This window comes from Mobula birostris, chromosome 4 (genome assembly GCF_030028105.1).
Source record: "Mobula birostris isolate sMobBir1 chromosome 4, sMobBir1.hap1, whole genome shotgun sequence".
In the NCBI taxonomy this organism is placed as follows: domain Eukaryota; kingdom Metazoa; phylum Chordata; class Chondrichthyes; order Myliobatiformes; family Myliobatidae; genus Mobula; species Mobula birostris.
In genome coordinates, this window is record NC_092373.1 from 145,037,663 (window position 1) to 145,058,484 (window position 20,822).

Consider the following 20,822-nt stretch of genomic DNA (forward strand, 5'->3'; position numbering starts at 1 on the left):
TCTGGCTTTGTAAACGCTTCTGTTTCTCACCAATTTATAGACTATCTGATGAAGTTTGCTGATATAATTAGATTATTGGAAGCCTCACGCTGTGGATTCACAACCACCTGAAACTCAACTGGGGCTGCCTTAATTTATTCTATAATGTGGGTCTTTACCATCAGCACAGGAACAGATCTTTTGGTCCAAGCTCTCCATCATGCTCCTGTTTATACTAATCTCATTTTATTACCTCCACATTCCCACCAGCTACCACTCACCTGCAGACTGGGGTGGGGTGGGGGGTGCAAACTACAGTGTTAACTCATCAACACCTACATCTTTAGGAAGTGGGAAGAAAGAGCAGCACCTGGAGGATGCCCACTTGGTCAAATGGAGAGCATGCAAGCTCCACACAGACAGCAGTGGAGGTCAGGATGCATTCTGGGTTGCTGGAGCTGTGAGGCAGCTCTTTGTGTCTAAAGAAAAGGAGCCTTCAATTTTAAACAGCTGAAGCTTCACTAAAACCCAACATACGATGGGAATGATCCTTTTATTGCTGCCCCTCACTATGCTCTTAAAATAATGAAAAATGGACCACCTAATGAACATGGAACTTGGCATATTTATAGAAGCAGAAAACTACATTACCACTTTTACTCTCGTATATCTGTCACCTTTGCTAAATTGTAAAGAGCATGGGAAAATTGCCCCCCTCTGTCCTTTTCCTCCTTTCTCACATCCTTCTGATCTACAAAGTTCCTCCTGCACCAACGCCAGCCCCCTTCACCTGGTTTCTTTCCCTTCTTCCTCCTTGTACTTATCTGCCCCATCACGCACATACACCTCCCACCGGGTGCCTCCTCCCCCCCACTATCTCTATCTGCCCACCCCACCTCCCTCACATGATTCTTGGCTTCACTATTCTTTCCGATCAAATTCTACCATCTGCAGCCCCTTGTTGCCCCACTAATACCCTCCAGCCTCTATTACTATTTCCATTCTCCAGTGGTCACTTCCTCCAGCTTGTTGGTTGCAGGGAAAAACAAGAGCTTGTCTTGCTCTTTCTCCACAATTGGGATTCTAGCTCTTGTACTGCTTTCTGTAATCCTGTTTGCTTTAGTTCTTTCGATCACAAATTCATTCATTTGCACCAGTTTGAAATCGTCATCTTTTACAATCTTTTTCCTAAACTAGAACAAAAGCACAAGTAACCAATACTGGGGATGAATCTGATTTAGAAAATAATTTTCTTTAAGTTGAAATTTCCCCTGGATGCCAACAGGACTCTAGAACAATATGGCAAATGGCACATGATCAGGATTATCATCTTCTGTGGTGCTTGTTGCGTGTCTGTAAGCTGGTTACAAGGATTCAAATTACCCTAGCATTGGCAATTCCCTGAATGTGATGAGTTTGTAGCCAACTAGCAGTTGCAAGAAAAAGTTTGTGAACCCTTTGCAATTACTTGGTTTTCTGCGTTAATTACTCATAAAATGTGGTCTGACCATCTAAGTCATAAAAATAGACAAACATAATCAGCCTAAGATTATAACAAACAATAATAAAACTTTTCATGTCTTTATTGAACACATTATTTAATCATTCACAGTACAGGCTGGGAAAAGTATGTGAACCCTTGTATTTATTAACAGGTAGAACCTCCTTTATCAGCAATAACCTTTACCAAACATTTCCTGTAGCTGCTGATCAGACTTGCATGACAGTAAGGAGGAATTTTAGACCATCCCTACATACAAAACTATATCAGTTCATCAATATTTCTGGGATACCTTGCATGAACAGCCCTCTTCAGGTCAGGCCACAGCATCTCAATTGGGTTAAGGTCTGGACTCTGACTTGGCCATTCCAAAACACAAATTCTCTTGTTTTCAAAACAATTCTGCTGTTGATTTACTCTTCTGTTTCAGGTCATTGTCTAGTTGCATCATCCAGCTTCTATTATACTTCAGGTGATGGACTGCTACCCTGATATTCTCCTGTAAAATGTCTTGAAGGAATTTTGACTTTATTGTTTCCACAACGATTGCAAGCTGTCCAAGCCCTGAGGCAGCACTGCAGTCCCAAATCATGATGCTCAATTCACCCTGCTTCGCTGTTGGGATGAGGATGAGGATGTGCAGTGCCCTTGTCCCTCCAAACACAGCGGTGTGCATTTCTGCCAAAAAGTTAAATTTTTGTCTGATCTTTCCACAGAACATTGTCCCAGAAGCATTGTGGAACACCCGTGGTCTTTTACAAACTTGAGACTGCAGCAATGTTTTTTGGGAGAGCAGTGGTTTCCTTGGTGGTGTCCTTCCATGAACACCATTCTTGTTCAGTGTTTTCTGGTAGTCGACACATGAATAGAGACCTTACAAGTTCTAAAGATTTTTGCAGGTCTTTTGCTGTTACCCCTGGGTTCTTTTTCACCTCCTTCAGCATTACACGTTGTGCTCTTGGCGTGATCTTTGTAGGATTCCTTCTCCTAGGGAGAGTAGCAACAGTACTGAATTTCCTCTATTTGTAGACAATTTCACTTACTGTGGACTGATGAACACTCAGGTCTTTAGAAATGCTTTTGTAGACTTTTCTGGCTTCAATCATCACAATTCTTCTTCTAAGGTCCTCTGAAAGTTGTTTTAATCAAAGCATAGTGCACATAAACAGATCTTTCCTGAGAAGAATAGGCTTTGTCAGTAACCTGACCTCGTGTGTCATGTTTTATAGGGCAGGGCACTTCTACAACCCACAGCTCCAATCTCATCTCATTGATTGGAACACCTGACTCCAAATAGCTTTTGTAGAAGGCATTACACCAGAGGTTCACATACTTTTTTGAACCTAGACTGTGAATGTTTAAATGGTGTACTCAGTGTTGGCAAGAAGAACTACAACTGTTTGTGTACTATTAGTCTAGGCAGACTGTGCTGGTCTATTATATGAGATCAGATCACATTTTATGAGAAATTAATGCAGAAAAACAGGTAATTGAAAAGGGCTAATAAACTTTTTCTTGCAACTGTATATAATGAATACACTTTCAATTTTGCAACAAATATGGATAGAGGATGCATTGACACTTCTCTGGCTTTCAGCTGGGTCCAAGTTTCAATTTTAACTGATATTTCTATGACAAAGTCTGCCAACCTCATCAGGAATAATGCCTAGGCATGTCTAGTCCAGAGATATATATGCTCAACTCCCATTGTCGATCTCTCCCGACTGGTTAGTCCTCAACCAATCAGGTTTCCATTGTCCCACTTTGTTTAAAATCATATTCCAGTTTTTATTTAGAGTGAGACTTTCGTCTCTGTTGAAATTCTTATTCTCTGGTCATATTTCAATGGCTTCCTTCACCAGGCAGTCCCAAAAGTCACTGGTGCGGAACGATAGTTTTGTTTCATCAAATTCAATCCTGTGGTCATTGCATACACAATGTCCTGCTACCACCAATTTCTCTGGCTAACCCAAACAGATACACCTCCTCTGCTCCTTGGTGTGGGTTTTCACCATGTGCCCCATCTGGCCGATATACGCTGCTCTGCATTCACAGAGAATCCTGTAAACGCCAGCCATCCTGAGTCCCAGGTTATCTTTGACCAGCATAAGCTGGGATTTGATCTTCTTAACAGGTTTGTGGAATGTATTTATCTGGTATTTCTTCAGGATCCTGGCGATCCTTCCAGAAACCATGGAAATATAGGGAGGATGGGCAGTAGTGACAGCTTCCTTCTCATTGTTAGATTTCCTGGTTTTTCCATCGGCTTTTTAAGGGCCCGAGTGATTTCCTTTGCCTCCTCAGCCATTCAGTAGGAACATTGAGTGTAATCGTCTTATTTCCGTGTGGAGACTCTCCAGATCCGAAATAGTTTTTGCATTGTTAATCTACATTGGAGGCATGATGGTGGCTGTTATTGTTGAGGTTTAAGTCCAGGTGAGTGACGACAGAGAACTACTGTTCTGCACCAGTGGTTTTGGGACCATTTGGTGAAAGAAGCCATTGAAATAAGACTAGAGAATAAGAATTTCAACAAAGATGAAGGTCTCGCTCTACAGAAGAACTGGAATACAATTTTAAACAAGGTGGGACAGCAGAAACCTGATTTGATGAGGACTAACCAATCAGGAGGGACGGATGACAGGAGTTGAGTGTATATACCGCAGGACTAGATATGCCTAGGCATCATCCCTGATGAAGGTGGCAGAGTTTGTCATCGAAATGTTGGTTAAAATCAGCACTTGGACCCAGCTGGAAGCCTGAGAAGAGTGTGTGTATTATATATGCCGGGAAACCACTTTTTTCATCGATAGAGGATATTTGTCAAATATTAATGTTTAAGTGCTTCATTCATATGAAGATATGGATTACAGTGCTCCAACATTGACATGAGATTCAAAACCCACATGAGTTGGCAGTAGAAACTGTAATGGAGACTCAAGGAACTGCAGATGCAGAGCCTAGAGTAAAGACCAATCTGCAGAAGTAACTCAATAGATTGTGCACCATCTACAGGAGGGAAATGAACAGATGATGTTTTCGGTCAAGACCCTTCATTGGGACTGAAGGCCAGAGGAGAGAGAGGCAGTATAACAAAATGAGGTGAAGAAGAGGCTTAAGTGAAACATAGACCCAGTTGAGAAGGGGTGATACGCAGGCAGATTCCACTGAGGAAGGGGATAATGGAAGTAGTGACGGAGGCTGGGAGGTGATAATGGAAACACTAAAGGGCTGAAGATAATGGAATCAGATAAAAAAGGAAAAGGATGCACAAAACTAATGGTTTTATTTGTATTTGGCAAGATGTGGTACAACATAAAACAATAATGTAAAAGGCAACGAGGCCAGAAATAGGGACTTCTAATACTTGTGTCTCCAATATCCCCATGGAAACCTGGAACATCAATGACAATTTGTTAATCATACAAAAAAATGAATTCAATTATACAGATAATTTCATAACGTAAGTACTTTGGGGCAGTACAGTAGAATAACAAAGCAGAATACAGTATTACAGTTACAGAGAAAGTGTAGCACAGGTAGATAATGAGGTGCAAGGGCCATGCGACGGTAGGCCATGGAGTCAAGAGATACATCTTTCACGTACAAGAAGTCCATTCCAGAGTCATATAACAATGGGATAGAAGCTGTCCTTGAATCAGGTGCTGTGTGTTTTCAAACTTCAGTGATCTTCTGCCTGATAAGAGGGTGGAGAAGAGAGACAGTCAGGGTGGGGTCGGGGGGAGCAGTTGTGGCACTTAATTATGCTGGTTGTTTTTTCTGAGACACCAGGAATCATGAGCAGTCCATAGAGAGTGTGTTCTCATGATGAACTGAGCTCTGGTCATGACTCTCTGAGATTTCTTGCAGTCTTAGGCAGACCAGTTGCCAAACCAGCTGTGATATCATTTGATTTCTCCTTTGCAGTACAGTTTCCTTAGCAGATTTTCTTAAAAGTCATATTTACACATAGTCAGCACAAATAATTCAGTTATTGACAAAAGATATTATCATATCTCACCTACTAATTGCTTCCAATATATTTTATCGCCCAACACCTCCCTGCAAGTAAACAGCAGCAAACACCACAACTTTCCAGTTTGCTTTCCACTATAGGTTCTGTGAACCCTTTGACAGAAAATCCTTGCACAACAGACCAAAGCTTTTGGTTTATTGCCAATTTTGACCCTGCACTTCAAGTTACAATTCTCAGATTTTCTGTCTTCTGCCCTGTAATTGTCTTCCAGCTTTTTTTTGGAGCTACATAAGTGTTTAAGTAACAGACACAGAAGGGCTGGCAAACAGGCATCAGTTTTGGTGGATTCCCTGATTGTTACCATGTCTACATTTTCTTGACGTCAGCATGACACATAGGCATACTACATTGATGATGGAATCACCTATTCTAAATATTTAAAATAATAAAAAACTGAAAAGGCATTTGAAATTGTCCTGGAATAGCACAAGTTCAACATATCCTCATCCCCATCTGTCATCTCTGCTCGCTCACTCTGCCATATCCACTAACTGTATTCCTTCATTCTCCGCAAGCCACTTCAACCCTAGGGAAATATAAGTCTCCTGCATGACCCAACAAATGTGTGGCAACACACACAAAATGCTGGAGGAACTCAGCAGGTCAGGCAGTATCTATGGAGAGGAATAAACTTTTGACGTTTTGGGCCAAAACCTTTTATCAGGAACATCAGAGTCTGGAATGTCAACTGTTCATTCCTCTCCATTGGTGCTGCCTGACCCCCTGAGTTTCTCCAGTATTTTATGTGTGTTGCACTGGATCTCCTGCACCTGCAGAATATCTTGTGTTTAAAATATTTTAGAGTCAAGTAAGGGAAGAATTGGGATCTATAAATTTTATTATAAAATCAAAGACTTTTTACAAAGTAAGTTTATTATCAAAATACATATATGTAACTGTATACAGACCTGAGATACATTTCCATGAGGACATTCACAATAAACACACAAAACAATAGATTCAATGAATCAAAGACCGCATCCAACAGGACAGACAAAAACAACCAAGCGCAAAAGCCAACAAACTGTGCAAGTACAAAAGGAAAAATTGAAATAATAATAATAATAATAAATAAATAGGCAATAAATGTCAAGAACATGAGATGAAGAATCTTTGAAAGTGAGTCCATAGTTTGTGGAAACAGTTCAGTGATGGAGCAAGTGAAGTTATCCTTCCTGATTCAAGAGCCTGATAGATGAGGGATAATAAATTTTCCTGAACCTGATGGTGTGGATCTTGAGGCTACTGAACCATCTTTCTGATAGCAGCAGTGAGGAGAGAGCATGGCCTGGCTGGTGGGTTCCTTAACATAAAATAATCTGCAGATGCTGGGGTCAAAGCAACACTCACAACACACTGGAGGAAATCAGCAGGTCGGGCAGCATCTGTGGAAACATCGACTGATCGTTTCCGCAGATGCTGCCCAACCTGCTGAGTTCCTCCAGCATGTGGTGGGTTCCTTGATAGTGGGTGCTACTTTCCTGCTATAGCACTCTGTGTAGATGTGCTCAGTGGTGGGAAGGGCTTTACCTGTGATGGACTGGGCTATATCTACTCCGTTTTGTAAGCATTTCCATTCAAGGATATGGGTGCTGCCATACCAAGCCATGATACAACCAGTCAATGTACTCTCCACTGCACATCTACAGAAGTTTGTCAAAGTTTTAGATGACGTGCCAAATCTTCATAAACTTCTAAGAAAGTGGAGGTGCTGCTGTGCTTTCTTTGTAATGGCACTTAGGTGCTGGGTCCAGGACTGATGCTCTGAAATGATAACATTGAGGAATTTAAAGTTGCTGACCCTCTTCACCTCAGATTCCCTGATGAGGACTGGTTCATGGACCTTTAGTTTCCTCCTCCTAAAGTCAATAATCAGCTCCTTGGTCTTGTTGACATTGAGTGAGGTTATATGTGGACCTCTTGTATTTTACTTGGTTTCCAGACACAAATGCCATTGATGTGGCCCTCAGCAGATTGTGGACCTCATGATTTATCATGGGCTTCTGTTTGGGGGAGAGTCTGAAGGATTTTGTTGGAAGACACTCCTCTTTAAAACTTGAGTACTTAATCCACTGATAGTTTGGAAACCCACATCTAGGTGTTTGCCAAGTCTTTTTTTTTTTGCTTGTGATGGACATATACAACTAGGCTGTTGGCCATACATATTGATATAAAATGGTATAAATCTCACAACTAACCTTTCATCAAACATCAAAGATGGAACCCATCTGGAATACCAAGGGTCTCTTGAACCTACAGCATTTGCCAGAAATGTCATATTTTGAGCTGTATACCATTTTATATAAAATGTCCCCTTCACTGTAGTTCCTCAGGTCAAACAAGAAAGCATGTTAAGTTGGTGGTATCACATACACAAGCAGTGACCTGTGTAGTGCTGATTTAAAGTACATTTTAATGCACTTTGAAATTTCCAGATTTGTACAGTATTTAGTCCTTCATTATAACCTGCAAAATTGTGCACAAGTACTGAAAATTTAGTTGGTTTATTGGAAACAAAAGTAGAGTTCATTTGTTTCTGTTCAATGTAGCTATTAGATCTATACAGCATAAATTACTGTATAACAATAATTCAAATTGCAGTAGTTTCCTAATTTACATGCAGAATTCTAATTGTGATAGATTACTTCACAATAACCCTCTTGTTTTTTTAACTAGTCTCAATGGTAATGGGCATACCTACAGTAAAGAGAGAATCGCAAACTTACCTCATGGACACGTTGAACTCCCTTATCTATGAGCTCTCTCCTGATGAAAAGAGAGATTGTGTAATTGTTGTTCTCATTGCAGAGGTTGGTTACTTTTTCAATGTTATTTTAACTTTAAGTATATTAAACTAAATTTGACTTTCAAATGAGGTTATAAGCTATTATTTATTCATGGCAACTAAAAAATGTTTCAAATCTGTTCTCAGAGTTATGTTACTCTTTTGGTATAGTCATTGGTCATGTGGTATGAACAAGCTCCTGTGGCTTGAAAATAGGAGTAAATAATGACGGGATAACCTGTTGAATTGCAGTTTATTAGCTAAACAATTAGGTATTCAAACACAGAGCAAACATTTCCAAGAAATAAGCATTAATTAAGCCAAATTTGTTCTTACCAAATACCACAAAAGTTGCTGTTCATGTGCAATTTTTTTCAAGTAATTTTCTAAATGTGTTTGAGCTAGCAGTAATTCTTCAATCATTTGATGGTCTTTGTTATTTGACCTCAGTTTTAGAAACATAAATCTTACGTGAAGGAGACAGTGCTACTCCACTGTGGTGTTTGTAATACTTGTAACTCTTGGGATACCCTTCACTTCCTGACACAATGGTTCAGATTTTGTGGTCTGCAATGATGTTCAACACTTATGTCAAAGAGAGAAGCCCACAAAGGTTAAGAGATCTCAATGACATGATTTGTCCAGTTTCTAAAATCACAAACTGTCAATCTTTAGCCATGGGAGATCTCTAAGTGTCGAGCAATAATGATACCATCAATCAACCTGAGCAACCACTCATTCGCATTGGAAAATTATCAGCAAACCAGTCTAAAAGGAGCTGTAGAGTTTTGATTTTTAACTCACTCTAAGAATTTTGGAGAATGCAAAATAAATGCTGGCTTGCAGAGGTAAGACTAAAGTAGAAGTTGAAATACTTAGAAAAAAAAATGATCTTTACAGCCTCCTGGATCTAGACCTAGCCTCTGAACCTACGTGGTTTACAAAGTAACAGCCCAAAGGCAACACGTGAGAAGGAAAGACCTATCCTGTTGTGCCCAACACCCCGAGCATTGTGAGCTACAGCATTTGCCAGAAATGTCATATTTTGAGCTGTGTGCCATTTTATATCAATGTCCCCTTCACTATAATTACTCAGGTCAAACAATAAAGCATGTTGAGTTAAAGGTATCATACATTCAAGCAGTGACCTCCTGTGTAGTGCTGCTTTAAAATAAGTTTTAATGCACTTTGGCGTTTCCAGCTTTGTATAGTATATTTAGTCCTTCCTTACAACCTGCAAAATAACTTCCAAAGTGCATTGAACTTCACAACAGTTGCCTTCAAACTGTTGCTAGGTCTGTGATCCAAACAACTAATGTGCTTATTACCTGGACAGTGTGTGGCAGTCATTCACATGTTGGTTTGATGTTGGGGTGGGAGGACATTGTGAGATGATAGTGCTGATATTATGATAATAATGAGACATCTTTGAAATAGAAAGTATGATACATGAAGAATCTCTAGTTGCTGCACATCAGAAACGTGCCTCGTTGCTTCTGGCAAAGCGGTGATGCCAGCTTTTATTAATCTCATTTCTTTTTCATTTACCTAAAACAAGAAATGAAGGCCCGATTCTTTCTATTTTGTGTGGGCATCTAAATTATAAGTCAAACAACAAAATCCATCCCATAATTATTCCTACTTAAGCAAATAGCTTCCTGTCCAGAATTATCTCTCCTGTGCGCAGTAAGTCAGATACAAGGTCAAACATCTCTTATTGAACCTGCTATGATTCCAGGAAGCAGAATTCTTGAATCATCTACTGGGCTACAGCATTCATATAACTTATCAATACAAGTATAATCTCTCCTGTATGTGTGCCTAGCTGGAACTTCTGTTATGTTGACCTAACTATATTGTCAACTTCCTTCTGCAGTGAGATAATAATGAATAACCCACACTGATCTGATAGGCTGGGTTACTTTCATTTTGGCCCTGAGAGCTGAGATCTATCCACATGTGGATTGATGGTTCTAGTATCCCTGTATCGAATAACCTTGACAAGTTCCAAATGTGCCACAAACCTACAAGTGCAAAACTGCCCAGGCAGATAAACGACATTGCGGAAGGATGCACTTTTTAAGAGTAAGGAAGAAGATTAAATTGTTTGAAATTGGTATGTAAACTCATTCTGCGAATCTAATTCTGCAGTGACATTGGCACTTGTATAAAATGTGGATGAAGGAAGTTGCATGGTGATGCAAACACTGTACAGTGGGACTTTGCCTGCATTCACTGCTCTGTATTTTACCCAGTGAACGACTGTCCTAATGCTGCACAGCCAGAGTACCGAATGCTGTCTAATAGTCATTAAGATTAGGATGAAAAGCATGTTGTAAAATACCTACTGTTAAATATATTTTTCTGTTTTCATTGTATAGGTGAATGAAAGTTATGTAAATGGGATAGCAGAAAATTTACAAAATACGTAAGTATTATGTAAAGTATTATTAATTAAACACATCATACTGCTTTGAGAATAAAACATAAATTAAGCTTCTCCAGATGAGCACTAATTTCATTAAGGCGGATAAAGAGGTGCTGAGTAAAGGCCAGGAAGAGAGAGAAATCTCCAGCATTCTGAGGCACGTCCTAACAACCATCTCACAGTATTGTGAGCGGACACCTTGAAAGCATGTGACCCCAGGAGGTCAAGAAAGATGGGCGGGGCAGAATCTAGGGAATATACCAATTAAAAATCAGCCAAGTTTGCACAAAGTAAAGAAACAATTTTAAATATGAAAACACGAGGAATTCTGCAGATGTTGGAAATTCAAGCAACACACATCAAAGTTGCTGGTGAACGCAGCAGGCCGGGCAGCATCTCTAGGTGATTTTCATCAGTGTGTTTTTGGTAAGAAGTTATGGCATGTGGATAATCACTAGTAATGAAATTTAATGAGGAAATCAGAAATCATGGTCGCATTGACAATTAATGGTTGTTTAAAGATTTGGCACCAACGGTGAAGAGCCTTGCCCACCATAATTTTTTTTGTAGAAATAAACTTAATTTAGTTTTCTTTCTTTGTTACATCAGGGGAAAAGTTGCCTGATCTAAAAGTTGGTGCTATCAACATGGACTGAAAAATGCAGTTTAATTTGAATATTTTTAGCTATTTGTCATTTTTACTTTTGCATCCTAATTAACATAAACCATTTTGTTAATTATTCCTATTTCTATTTCACGGATTCTGCTAAATATTTTGTTAGTACCCGTTATATTTCATGAAGAATTTACTATTTTAAAATATTAGATACAGCACACTTTGTATGAAACCAATGGTTGAAATTGCTCTGTGGGATGTTATAAATTTGTAAGTGTGATTGTTAAAGAATTATTGTTGCAGTGATGGAATTAATCTTAGTAACTACACTAATTAATAATAGTATCACATTTCTATGAATAATATATTGATTATTTCATACAATACAAATGTAGTTTTTGAGAGCTTGGAAATAAATCAACAGGACAGGTTTTCCACATGGATTTCGCCACAGAAGTCCCAAAGACTATGTTGACATGTGCTTATGTGAGCCATGGCATCTCAACTACATTGCCCACGCTGCCGTGTGCCCTGGAACTACACCAGTGGACTCCCATAGGAAACCGCAGCACAGCACAAACTTCCATAGGCCACCCTACAGAAATCTGCCTGCTCAACTTTGGCCAGGTTAAGCTGGTACCAGTATGGCAGTCTCACTGAAACAAAGGCAAGTAAACAATTGGCACAAGAAGGTGACCTTTTTTTATTCCAGCTATTTTAAATGCAGATGGTTTTTGCATATGTGCTTAATTTTCAACAAGTGCATTTTATATGTTTTTTTTGGATATTTCAAGGCTCAAAGACACTTGTTAATGTTTAAAAATGCAAACACAAGGAAATCTGCAGATGCTGGAAATTCAAGCAACACACACAAAATGCTGGTGAACACAGCAGGCCAGGTAGCATCTATAGGAAGAAGTACAGTCGACGTTTCGGGTTGAGACCGTTTCGGGCCCGTGAGGGTCTCGACCCGAAATGTCATCCGTACTTCTTCCTATAGATGATGCCTGGCCTGCTGCGTTCCACCAGCATTTTGTGTGTGTTGTTAATGTTTAATTTCAGTGATAGCTTTGGCAGCTGTTGAGCCCAGTGGCAGTGTCTCACTGGCTGTCAAGGCTATTCCATCCATGCAGCAAGTCACTTGTGCTGAAAAGGCCCTGGGCTGCATCTTTCCGTGTTGGGCCCTGTATCATGCTGTGGGCTGGCGAAGATACAAGAAGAAACAGCCTGGTTCAAATGCTGGAGACCAACAATCTCCAGGTCAGCAGATTTGTTCTAGTTTAATAAGTTCTATCCCGGTACGGAAGAATAAGTAATATTGCCTTTGGGGCGTGTGTTGTGAAAGTTGATAATTCTGGATTTATTGATATGCTACTAAAAGGTACGCTAAAGAAATACAGTCAGGACTTCTGGAGATCATTTCCCCTTCAAAGAATTTTTATCCAAACCTCTTGGACCTGAAGGAAACCTTTGGAGATTCACAAACTAGAGTAAGGTAAGTCATTCGTGAATTTAGATGGCGGTTTACCCATCTGTTTTCTAATAATAAGGAATTCTACATGTGACTAGGTTCAGTGTTGCCAAGAATTCCTTGAGATCAGGAAGCCTGCCTTACACTTCCCACTTTGAGCAGTACTACATTTTATTAATAGGGTGTGAAATAGTTTTGCTCAAGACGGAGAGCAGAGTTTATACAAATTAATTCTATAGCACATAATATTTGTCCACAGCATTCTGTGCTAAGTCTTGCATGATGCTGAGATTTCAATTCCAGCATTGTGTTGATGTACTTGGAGACATCATATAGTGAAGAGCCTATATTGCTGGCTGTGTCAGTGCCCAGTGTCGACCTTCACTGTCCCACTCCTGGTAATAGACAGAATAAACAGATACGATGTCAATTAACAGGCTAGAGAACTGAGCTCAAGACCAATGACCTCATTTAACCTTGCAACAAATGAATGCACATTTGGCAGCAGAAAGTAGATCCTTCCAGCAGTATTTAAAGAAAGTATTGGCTACTTTCAAGTTAGGGTACGTCCACACTACGCCAGATAATTTTGAAAACGTTGGTTTTGAGTAAAAACGACAGGCGTACACACTAAGCGTTTTTCAAAATATCTCTGTCCACACTAACACGGACATGTGGGCAAATCTCCTCTACTGGGCACGCGCAGGACACAGAAAACACGCGAGGAGGAAACGATATACTTAGTGCGCGTTTGTCCAGTTACAGAGTAGAAAAACTTCAAAGGAATTGCTCTTGGCTCTCGTGCGGGAGGACTTAAAACTTAAAAAAAACAAATACTGGAGCGTATGGAGGCAACCGACAGGGAGTTCACGGACTGTGTGACCCGGCTGACGACGAACATTGAAAAACTGACTAACTCTGTTGCATTAATAAAGCACCTTGTTAAATGTATAAAGCATGTCTGCATCAGTGTTATCTTGTATTTCCATGCAATGTTACATTAAGCTGTTACACATCTGTTGTCAGAGAAGTACTTGCATAAATAAGTAAACCACCTTCATACATTCAAGATAAGAAAAAATGTAAATGACATAAAAGAAGTGAAATATATGGTGTCATGATCTATCCAGATGAGGTCGACTAAAGGAAAGTTGTACGCATGTGCCATTGTGACTGGAAGGCATGAGGAAACTGTACAAAATGGTCATAAAAATTCCCTTTGATTGGAAATTTGTTGAGACATGTACTACTTGCTGTTCCACAATGATATCTATCTTGTCTCTGCAAGAAAGGGACGTGCACAGGTGAGGCCCTGCAGCAAATATAGCTGCTGTGTCGGAACAGCTGATAGTGTGCAAAAGGTGTGAGCTGTGGGAGAGAGGATGGAATTCATCACAGACAGATGCAAAGAGATGCAACTTCGGAAGTTTAGCCAGACTACAACATACACAGTGAATTGCAGGGCCATGGGGAGTGGTGTTAAACAGAGAAATTTTGGGGCTGTTGAACTGGGGTGTAGAATTGTTACCTTCCTTGCAGTTTAACTTTCCTCTGGTTGCTTGTATTTTTACATAATCACGTGCATACATGTAATTGTTCAGTGAATTTTCCAGTAATTATGGTATAGTTGCTTCCATATTTTTCTAGAAACATTTTAGTTTTCAGCAGCAGGTGTCATGCCACTTGAATCTGGCTATCTTTTAGGTTAATTGTTATCACTGGAGTTTTGTTATCTCTAGTCTGAGTATGACTGTTCTTTTCCTTTTTCTCTTTGTACTCTTGGCTCTCCTTTCTTTTCGTTTCCTCTCTTGTAACATTTAATAATACACAGTATACTTTATGCCCCATTTTGTCATCTAAAGAACCTTTGGATCACAGAGGCATCGGGATCCAACAGGGTACAAGGGTGTTGTTCTCTGAAGGTGGCAACACCTGGTGGTGAAGGTGTTTGGCATGTTGCCTTCACTGTTGGGGAGTCAGGTTATAGTCGCACAATGCATTTTACGTCTGTATTCTACAGGCTGCAGAGAAGTTTCACAAGGATACAGCCTGGACTGAAGGCCTTGAGTTATGAGGAGAAATTGTTTTTATTCCCTCGGGAATCAAAGATTACTTTAAAGTTCAAGGTAAATGTTATTATCGAAGTACATGTATGTCACCATATACAACCCTGAGATTCATTTTCTTGTGGGCATACTCCATAAATCTCTGGAATAATAAACAGAGTGCAGAAGACAGCAAACTGTGCAAATACAAAAAAAGAAATAATAATAATAAATAAGCAATAAATGTTGAGAATAAGAGTCCTTGAAACTGAGTCCATGAATTGTGGGAACATTTCAATAATGGGGCAAGTGAAGTTGACTGAAGTTATCCTGTTGTTCAAGAATGTGATGGTTGAGAGGTAGTAACTGTTCCAGAACCTAGTGGTGTGAGTCCTGAGACTGCTGTACCTCCTTCCTGTTGGCAGTGATGAGAAGAGAGCATGTCCTGGGTGGTGGGGGTCCCTGATGATGGATGCTGCTTTCCTGCAACAGTATTTCATGTAGAGGTCTCAACAATGGATAGGGCTTTACCTGTGATGGACTGGGCTGTATTCCCTACTTTTTGTAGGCTTCTTCATTCAAGGGTGTTGGTATTTCCATATGCAGGCAGTCAATATATTCTCCACAACATATTTTTAGGAGTCTTTCAAAGTTTTAGATGTCACGTTGAATCTTCGCAAACTCCAAAGCAAGTAGAGGTTCTCCTGTACTTTCTTCATAATTGCACTTACGTGCTGGGCCTGGGACAGGTGTTCTGAAGAAATAACACCTAGGAACTTAACGCTGATATCCCTCTCCACCTCTGATCCTCCAATGAGGACTGGCTCATGGTTTTCTTCTCCTTAAGTCTATAAACAGTTCCTTGGTCTTGCTGGCATTGAGTGAGAGATTGTTATGACACCACTCAGCCAGATTTTCAATCTCCCTCCTATATGCCAATTCATCACCACAGTGACTCAGCATACATCAGCAAGCTTGAATAGATGTTTACAAAATTATGAGGAGCATAGTTAGAGTAGTTGACTACCTGAGACACATTCTGTCAATGTACATGGAGTTATGGATCAGTGTCAGTCACAAGAATGCCTTTGAGGTATTAACCATATAACCATATAACAATGACAGCACAGAAACAGGCCATCTCGGCCCTTCTAGTCCGTGCCGAATGCTTACTCTCACCTAGTCCCACCAACCTGCACTCAGCCCATAACCCTCCATTCCTTTCCTATCCATATAGCTATCCAATTTAACTTTAAATGACAATATCGAACCTGCCTCCACCACTTCTGCTGGAAGCTCGTTCCACACAGCTACCACTCTCTGAGTAAAGAAATTCTCCCTCATGTTACCCCTAAACTTTTGCCCCCTAACTCTCAACTCATGTCCTCTTGTTTGAATCTCCCCTCCTCTCAATGGAAAAAGCCTATCCACGTCAACTCTATCTATCCCCCTCATAATTTTAAATACCTCCATCAAGTCCCCCCTCAACCTTCTACGCTCCATAGAATAAAGACCCAATTTGTTCAACCTTTCTCTGTAACTTAGGTGATGAAACCCAGGTAACATTCTAGTAAATCCTCTCTGTACTCTCTCTATTTTGTTGACATCTTTCCTATAATTCGGTGACCAGAACTGTACACAATACTCCAAATTTGGCCTTACCAATGCTTTATACAATTTCAATGTTACATCCTAACTCCTATACTCAATGCTCTGATTTATAAAGGCCAGCATACCAAAAGCTTTCTTCACCACCCTATCCACATGAGATTCCACCTTCAGGGAACTATGCACCATTATTTCTAGATCCCTCTGTTCTACAGCATTCTTCAATACCCTACCATTTACCATGTATGTCCTATTTTGATTAGTCCTACCAAAATGTAGCACCTCACGTTTATCAGTATTAAACCCTATCTGCCATCTTTCAGCCCACTCTTCTAACTGGCCTAAATCTCTCTGCAAGCTTTGAAAACCTACTTCATTATCCACAACTCCACCTATCTTAGTATCATCTGAATACTTACTAATCCAATTTACCACCCCATCATCCAGATCATTAATGTATATGACAAACAACATTTGACCCAGTACAGATCCCTGAGGCACACCACTAATCATCAGCCTCCAATCTGACAAACAGTTATCCACCACTATTCTCTGGCATCTTCCATCCAGCCACTGCTGAATCCATTTTAGATTAGATTAGATTCGATTAGATTATGAGGACACAGAGTCCTGTTTTATTGTCATTTAGTAATGCATGCATTAAGAAATGATACAATTTGTTCTTCCAGAATGATATCACGGAAACACAAGACAAACCAAGACTAAAAAAAACTGACAAAAACCACATAATTATAACATATAGTTACAACAGTGCAAAGCAATACTGTAATTTGATGAAGAACAGACCATGGGCACGGTAAAAAAAAAGTCTCAAAGTCTCTCGAAAGTCCCATCATCTCACGCAGACGGTTGAGGGGAGAGATTCTCCCTGCCATGAGCTTCCATCGCTGCAAACTTGCCGATGCAGCATCCTGGAAGCACTCGACCACAGTCCGACTCTGAGTCCGTCCGAAACCTTCGAGCCTCCGACCAGCCCTCCAACACTGAGCACCGAGCACCATCTCTGCCGAGTGCTTCGACCCCGGCCCCAGCAACAAGCAATAGGCAAAGTCGAAAACTTGGGGCCTTCCCCTCCGGAGATTCTCGATTGCACAGTGGCAGCGGCAGCGAAGCAGGCATTTCAGAAGTTTCTCCAGATGTTCCTCCGTGCTTCTCACATCCGTCTCCAACAAATCAGGATTGTGCATGGCCCCTATTTAACAAATACGATATCAATTCGCAGTGGCTGCGTGTGCTGTGTCACACCGCCATCTTCTCCTCTCCTCCAATATTAATACTACTTCAATATTAATACCTAAAGATTGAACCTTCCTAACTAACCTTCCGTGTGGAACCTTGTCAAAAGCCTTACTGAAGTCTATATAGACAACATCCACCACTTTACCCTCGTGAACTTTCCTAGTAACCTCTTCAAAAAATTCAACAAGATTTGTCAAACATGACCTTCTCCCCTACTTCTGTTCCTACACTCTGGTTCCCCTCCCCCCTTGTATCTAGTTTAAATCCACAGGAGCCTCTCCAGCAAACCTACCTACAAGAATATTTGTCCCCCTCCAGTTCAGATGTAGACCGTCCCGCTGGAACAGGTTCCACCTTCCCTGGAAAACTGCCCAATTATCTATAAATCTGAAGCCCTCCCTCCTGCACCATGTCTTCAGTCACGTGTTGATCTGCGCTATCTTACTATTTCTAAACCCACCTGCACGTGGCACTGGTAGCAATCCTGAGATTGCTATCCTGGAGGTCCTGTCCTTTAACTTGGTGCCTAACTCCCTAAGCTCACCTTTCAGGACCTCCTCACTCTTCCTACCCATGTCATTGGTCCCTACATGGACCATGACATCCGGCTGCTCACCCTCCCTCTTGAGAATACCGAGAACTCGGTCCGAGATATCGCGGACCTGAGCACCAGGGAGGCAACAGACCATCCGGGGCTCTCGATCTCTTCCACAGAACCTCTTATCTGTCCCCCTAACTATCGAACCCCCTATCACTACTGCTCTCCTGTTTTCCCTCCTTCCCTTCTGAGCTGAGGGTCCCGTCTCGGTGTCAGAGACGCAACTACTGCAACTTGTCCCTGGTAGGTCGTCCCCATCAACAGTATCCAAAATGATATACTTATTATTGGTGGGAACGACCACAGGGGTGCTCTGCTCATTCTATCTATTCCCCGTCCCTCTCCTGACAGTCACCCAGCTACCTGTCTCCTGACTCTTAGGGGTGACTATCTTCCTGTAACTCCTGTTTATTTCTGCCTCTGCCTCCCGAATGATCCGAAGTTCATCCAGCTCTAGCTCCAGTTCTGTAACTCGGTTTGTCAGGAGCTGCAGCTGGATGCACCTTTTACAGGTGTAGTCATCATGGACAATTGTGCTCGCTCTGACTTCACACATACTGCAAACGGAGCACTCGACTGCCCTAACTGCTGCCTCCGTTACCTACTCCTAAGGTAATTAAATTAATTTAAGGAACTTACCCAGCCTTACCTCACTTGGAGTGAAGTTGGTCCTCAGCCTCTGCTTGCCAAAGCCTCTCGAGCCAAAGCCTTCCTATTCTGCCTCCCACTACTCCGTCGCCCGCTCCGTTAATCTTCTTGCTTTTAAACACTCCCGCTGCCTCATGGTCTGACTAACACGTGCTTGTGCAGTCGTGCCCCGTTCAACAGTTCAGCTCTCCGTGTTCATGATACCTCCACTTAGACTGCTAGGAACGCTGGCCACACGACGGGTCACGAAGTATCCCACTCCTGACACCAAATGTTGTAGTGTGGTTGAAATCACCGGAGAGACAGAGTCACTGGTAGATACAAAGCAGCTTCTTTATTCAACACAACAATGTACAGCAGGCATCATACAGACGGAGACGCTTTCCGCAGAAAGGTCATTAAATGAAAAATTATCTCAAGGTGGAAGAGTCTAAAGTTAGCGACCATCGGTTTAAGGGAAAGTTTTAAAAGGGATCTGAGAGGTAGGATTTTCACACAGACGGTGGGAAATAAAAAGAATGAGCTGCCAAAGGAGGTGGTCAAGGCAAATAGAATTACAATATTTAACAAGTATTTGGACAGGTGCATAGATAGGAAAGTCTTAGGGGGATACAGGCGAAAAGGAAGGAAATGAGGTTAGTTTATGTGGGCATCTGGGGCACATGGGATGAATTAGACTTTTCATGTGCTGTATCACTCCATGAATTTACAATGAAAAGGTATAAACCTCTGAAGCTGCAATTACATGATGTGGCTCCTGATCACCAGAGCTTATTGCTATGTGAGTCATTGGGAAATGATACAAGAGCAGTTGTTGCGACTAGTGGTGGTAAATGACATTTCAAGGTTGACTTGCTGATATTGATCTCCCTTGTGAGGTTATTAGACTTCTCGTAGCACCGTTTCGTGGCACAGTTACCCAACATTATCTGGCTCCTTTGGGCTGAAGCTACCTTTCCCCGTCTCTTAGTTCCTCTGTTGAAACATCAGAAGGTCTTGGACGCCATTTTCTCCCATGCTGTGCTATTGTTAGGTCTTCTTCCATCTCAGAATGTTTTTGTGTATAAATTTGAAAATCCACTGGTGCCATAATGCACCTATTTAAATAGTCTAAAGTGGTTCAGGCTAGTTTTAATTGGTGCTGGCCAATCACAATATTGGCCCAACTACTTTCTGGCACAGCTGAGCCTCACTGTACATCCATCCACAAAGCAGCTGTGTAGCTGCAAAACAAATCGGTCAAGGAAGCTTAATGGTTATATATATATATATATATATATATATATATATATTCAACTCCCAAGAGTTTATGACAATGCCGCCCTTCAAACTGCAGGTGAAATGCATCACTGAATTTAACTTCAATATTATGTCTGGTCGTTGTTAACTGGAAGAGTTCAGTATTGCCCCAAGTGCTCTTGCATGTGATTCCTCCTAAAACTCACATGGAGAGGAATGAGCGACGACAGAATTGAGCAAAAGTAGTTGACTACCTGAGACACATTCTGCCAATGCACATGGAGTTATGGATCAGTGTCAGTCACAAGAATGCCCTTGAGATATTAAATGGAAAATTATTTCACAAACAAAGCAATAGCATATTGGACGTTTTTGCTCATACTTGTCAATAATGATGTCAGATATGACTTGGCATAGACTTAGTCAACTCGTGTGTGCTGTCTTCGTGTAAGGTTGAAGCCTGTGTCATCAGGGATGACTGTTTTATTTTCAGAGAGGAAGATGTCTGTTATTAATAACTGGAAACACCTGTGTCACTTAATTAATTAATTACTAGTATCAAATGTTATTCAACACAAGGCAAAGCAGCTGTGGTTCAATTAGCTCTT

At 41.0% G+C, this 20,822-nt stretch overlaps 1 protein-coding gene across 1 annotated transcript in view; it reads left to right on the forward strand.

The window, feature by feature from the left end:
- The window catches only part of LOC140196648 (alpha-1,3-mannosyl-glycoprotein 4-beta-N-acetylglucosaminyltransferase B-like), a 167,966-nt gene that overhangs the window by 80,132 nt on the left and 67,012 nt on the right, over positions 1-20,822 (forward strand). Inside the window, exons 4-6 of the mRNA XM_072256198.1 lie at positions 8,193-8,326; positions 10,683-10,729; positions 12,727-12,840. Coding sequence (XP_072112299.1) covers positions 8,193-8,326; positions 10,683-10,729; positions 12,727-12,840 — 295 coding nt within the window. The remainder of the gene's footprint in view (positions 1-8,192; positions 8,327-10,682; positions 10,730-12,726; positions 12,841-20,822) is intronic.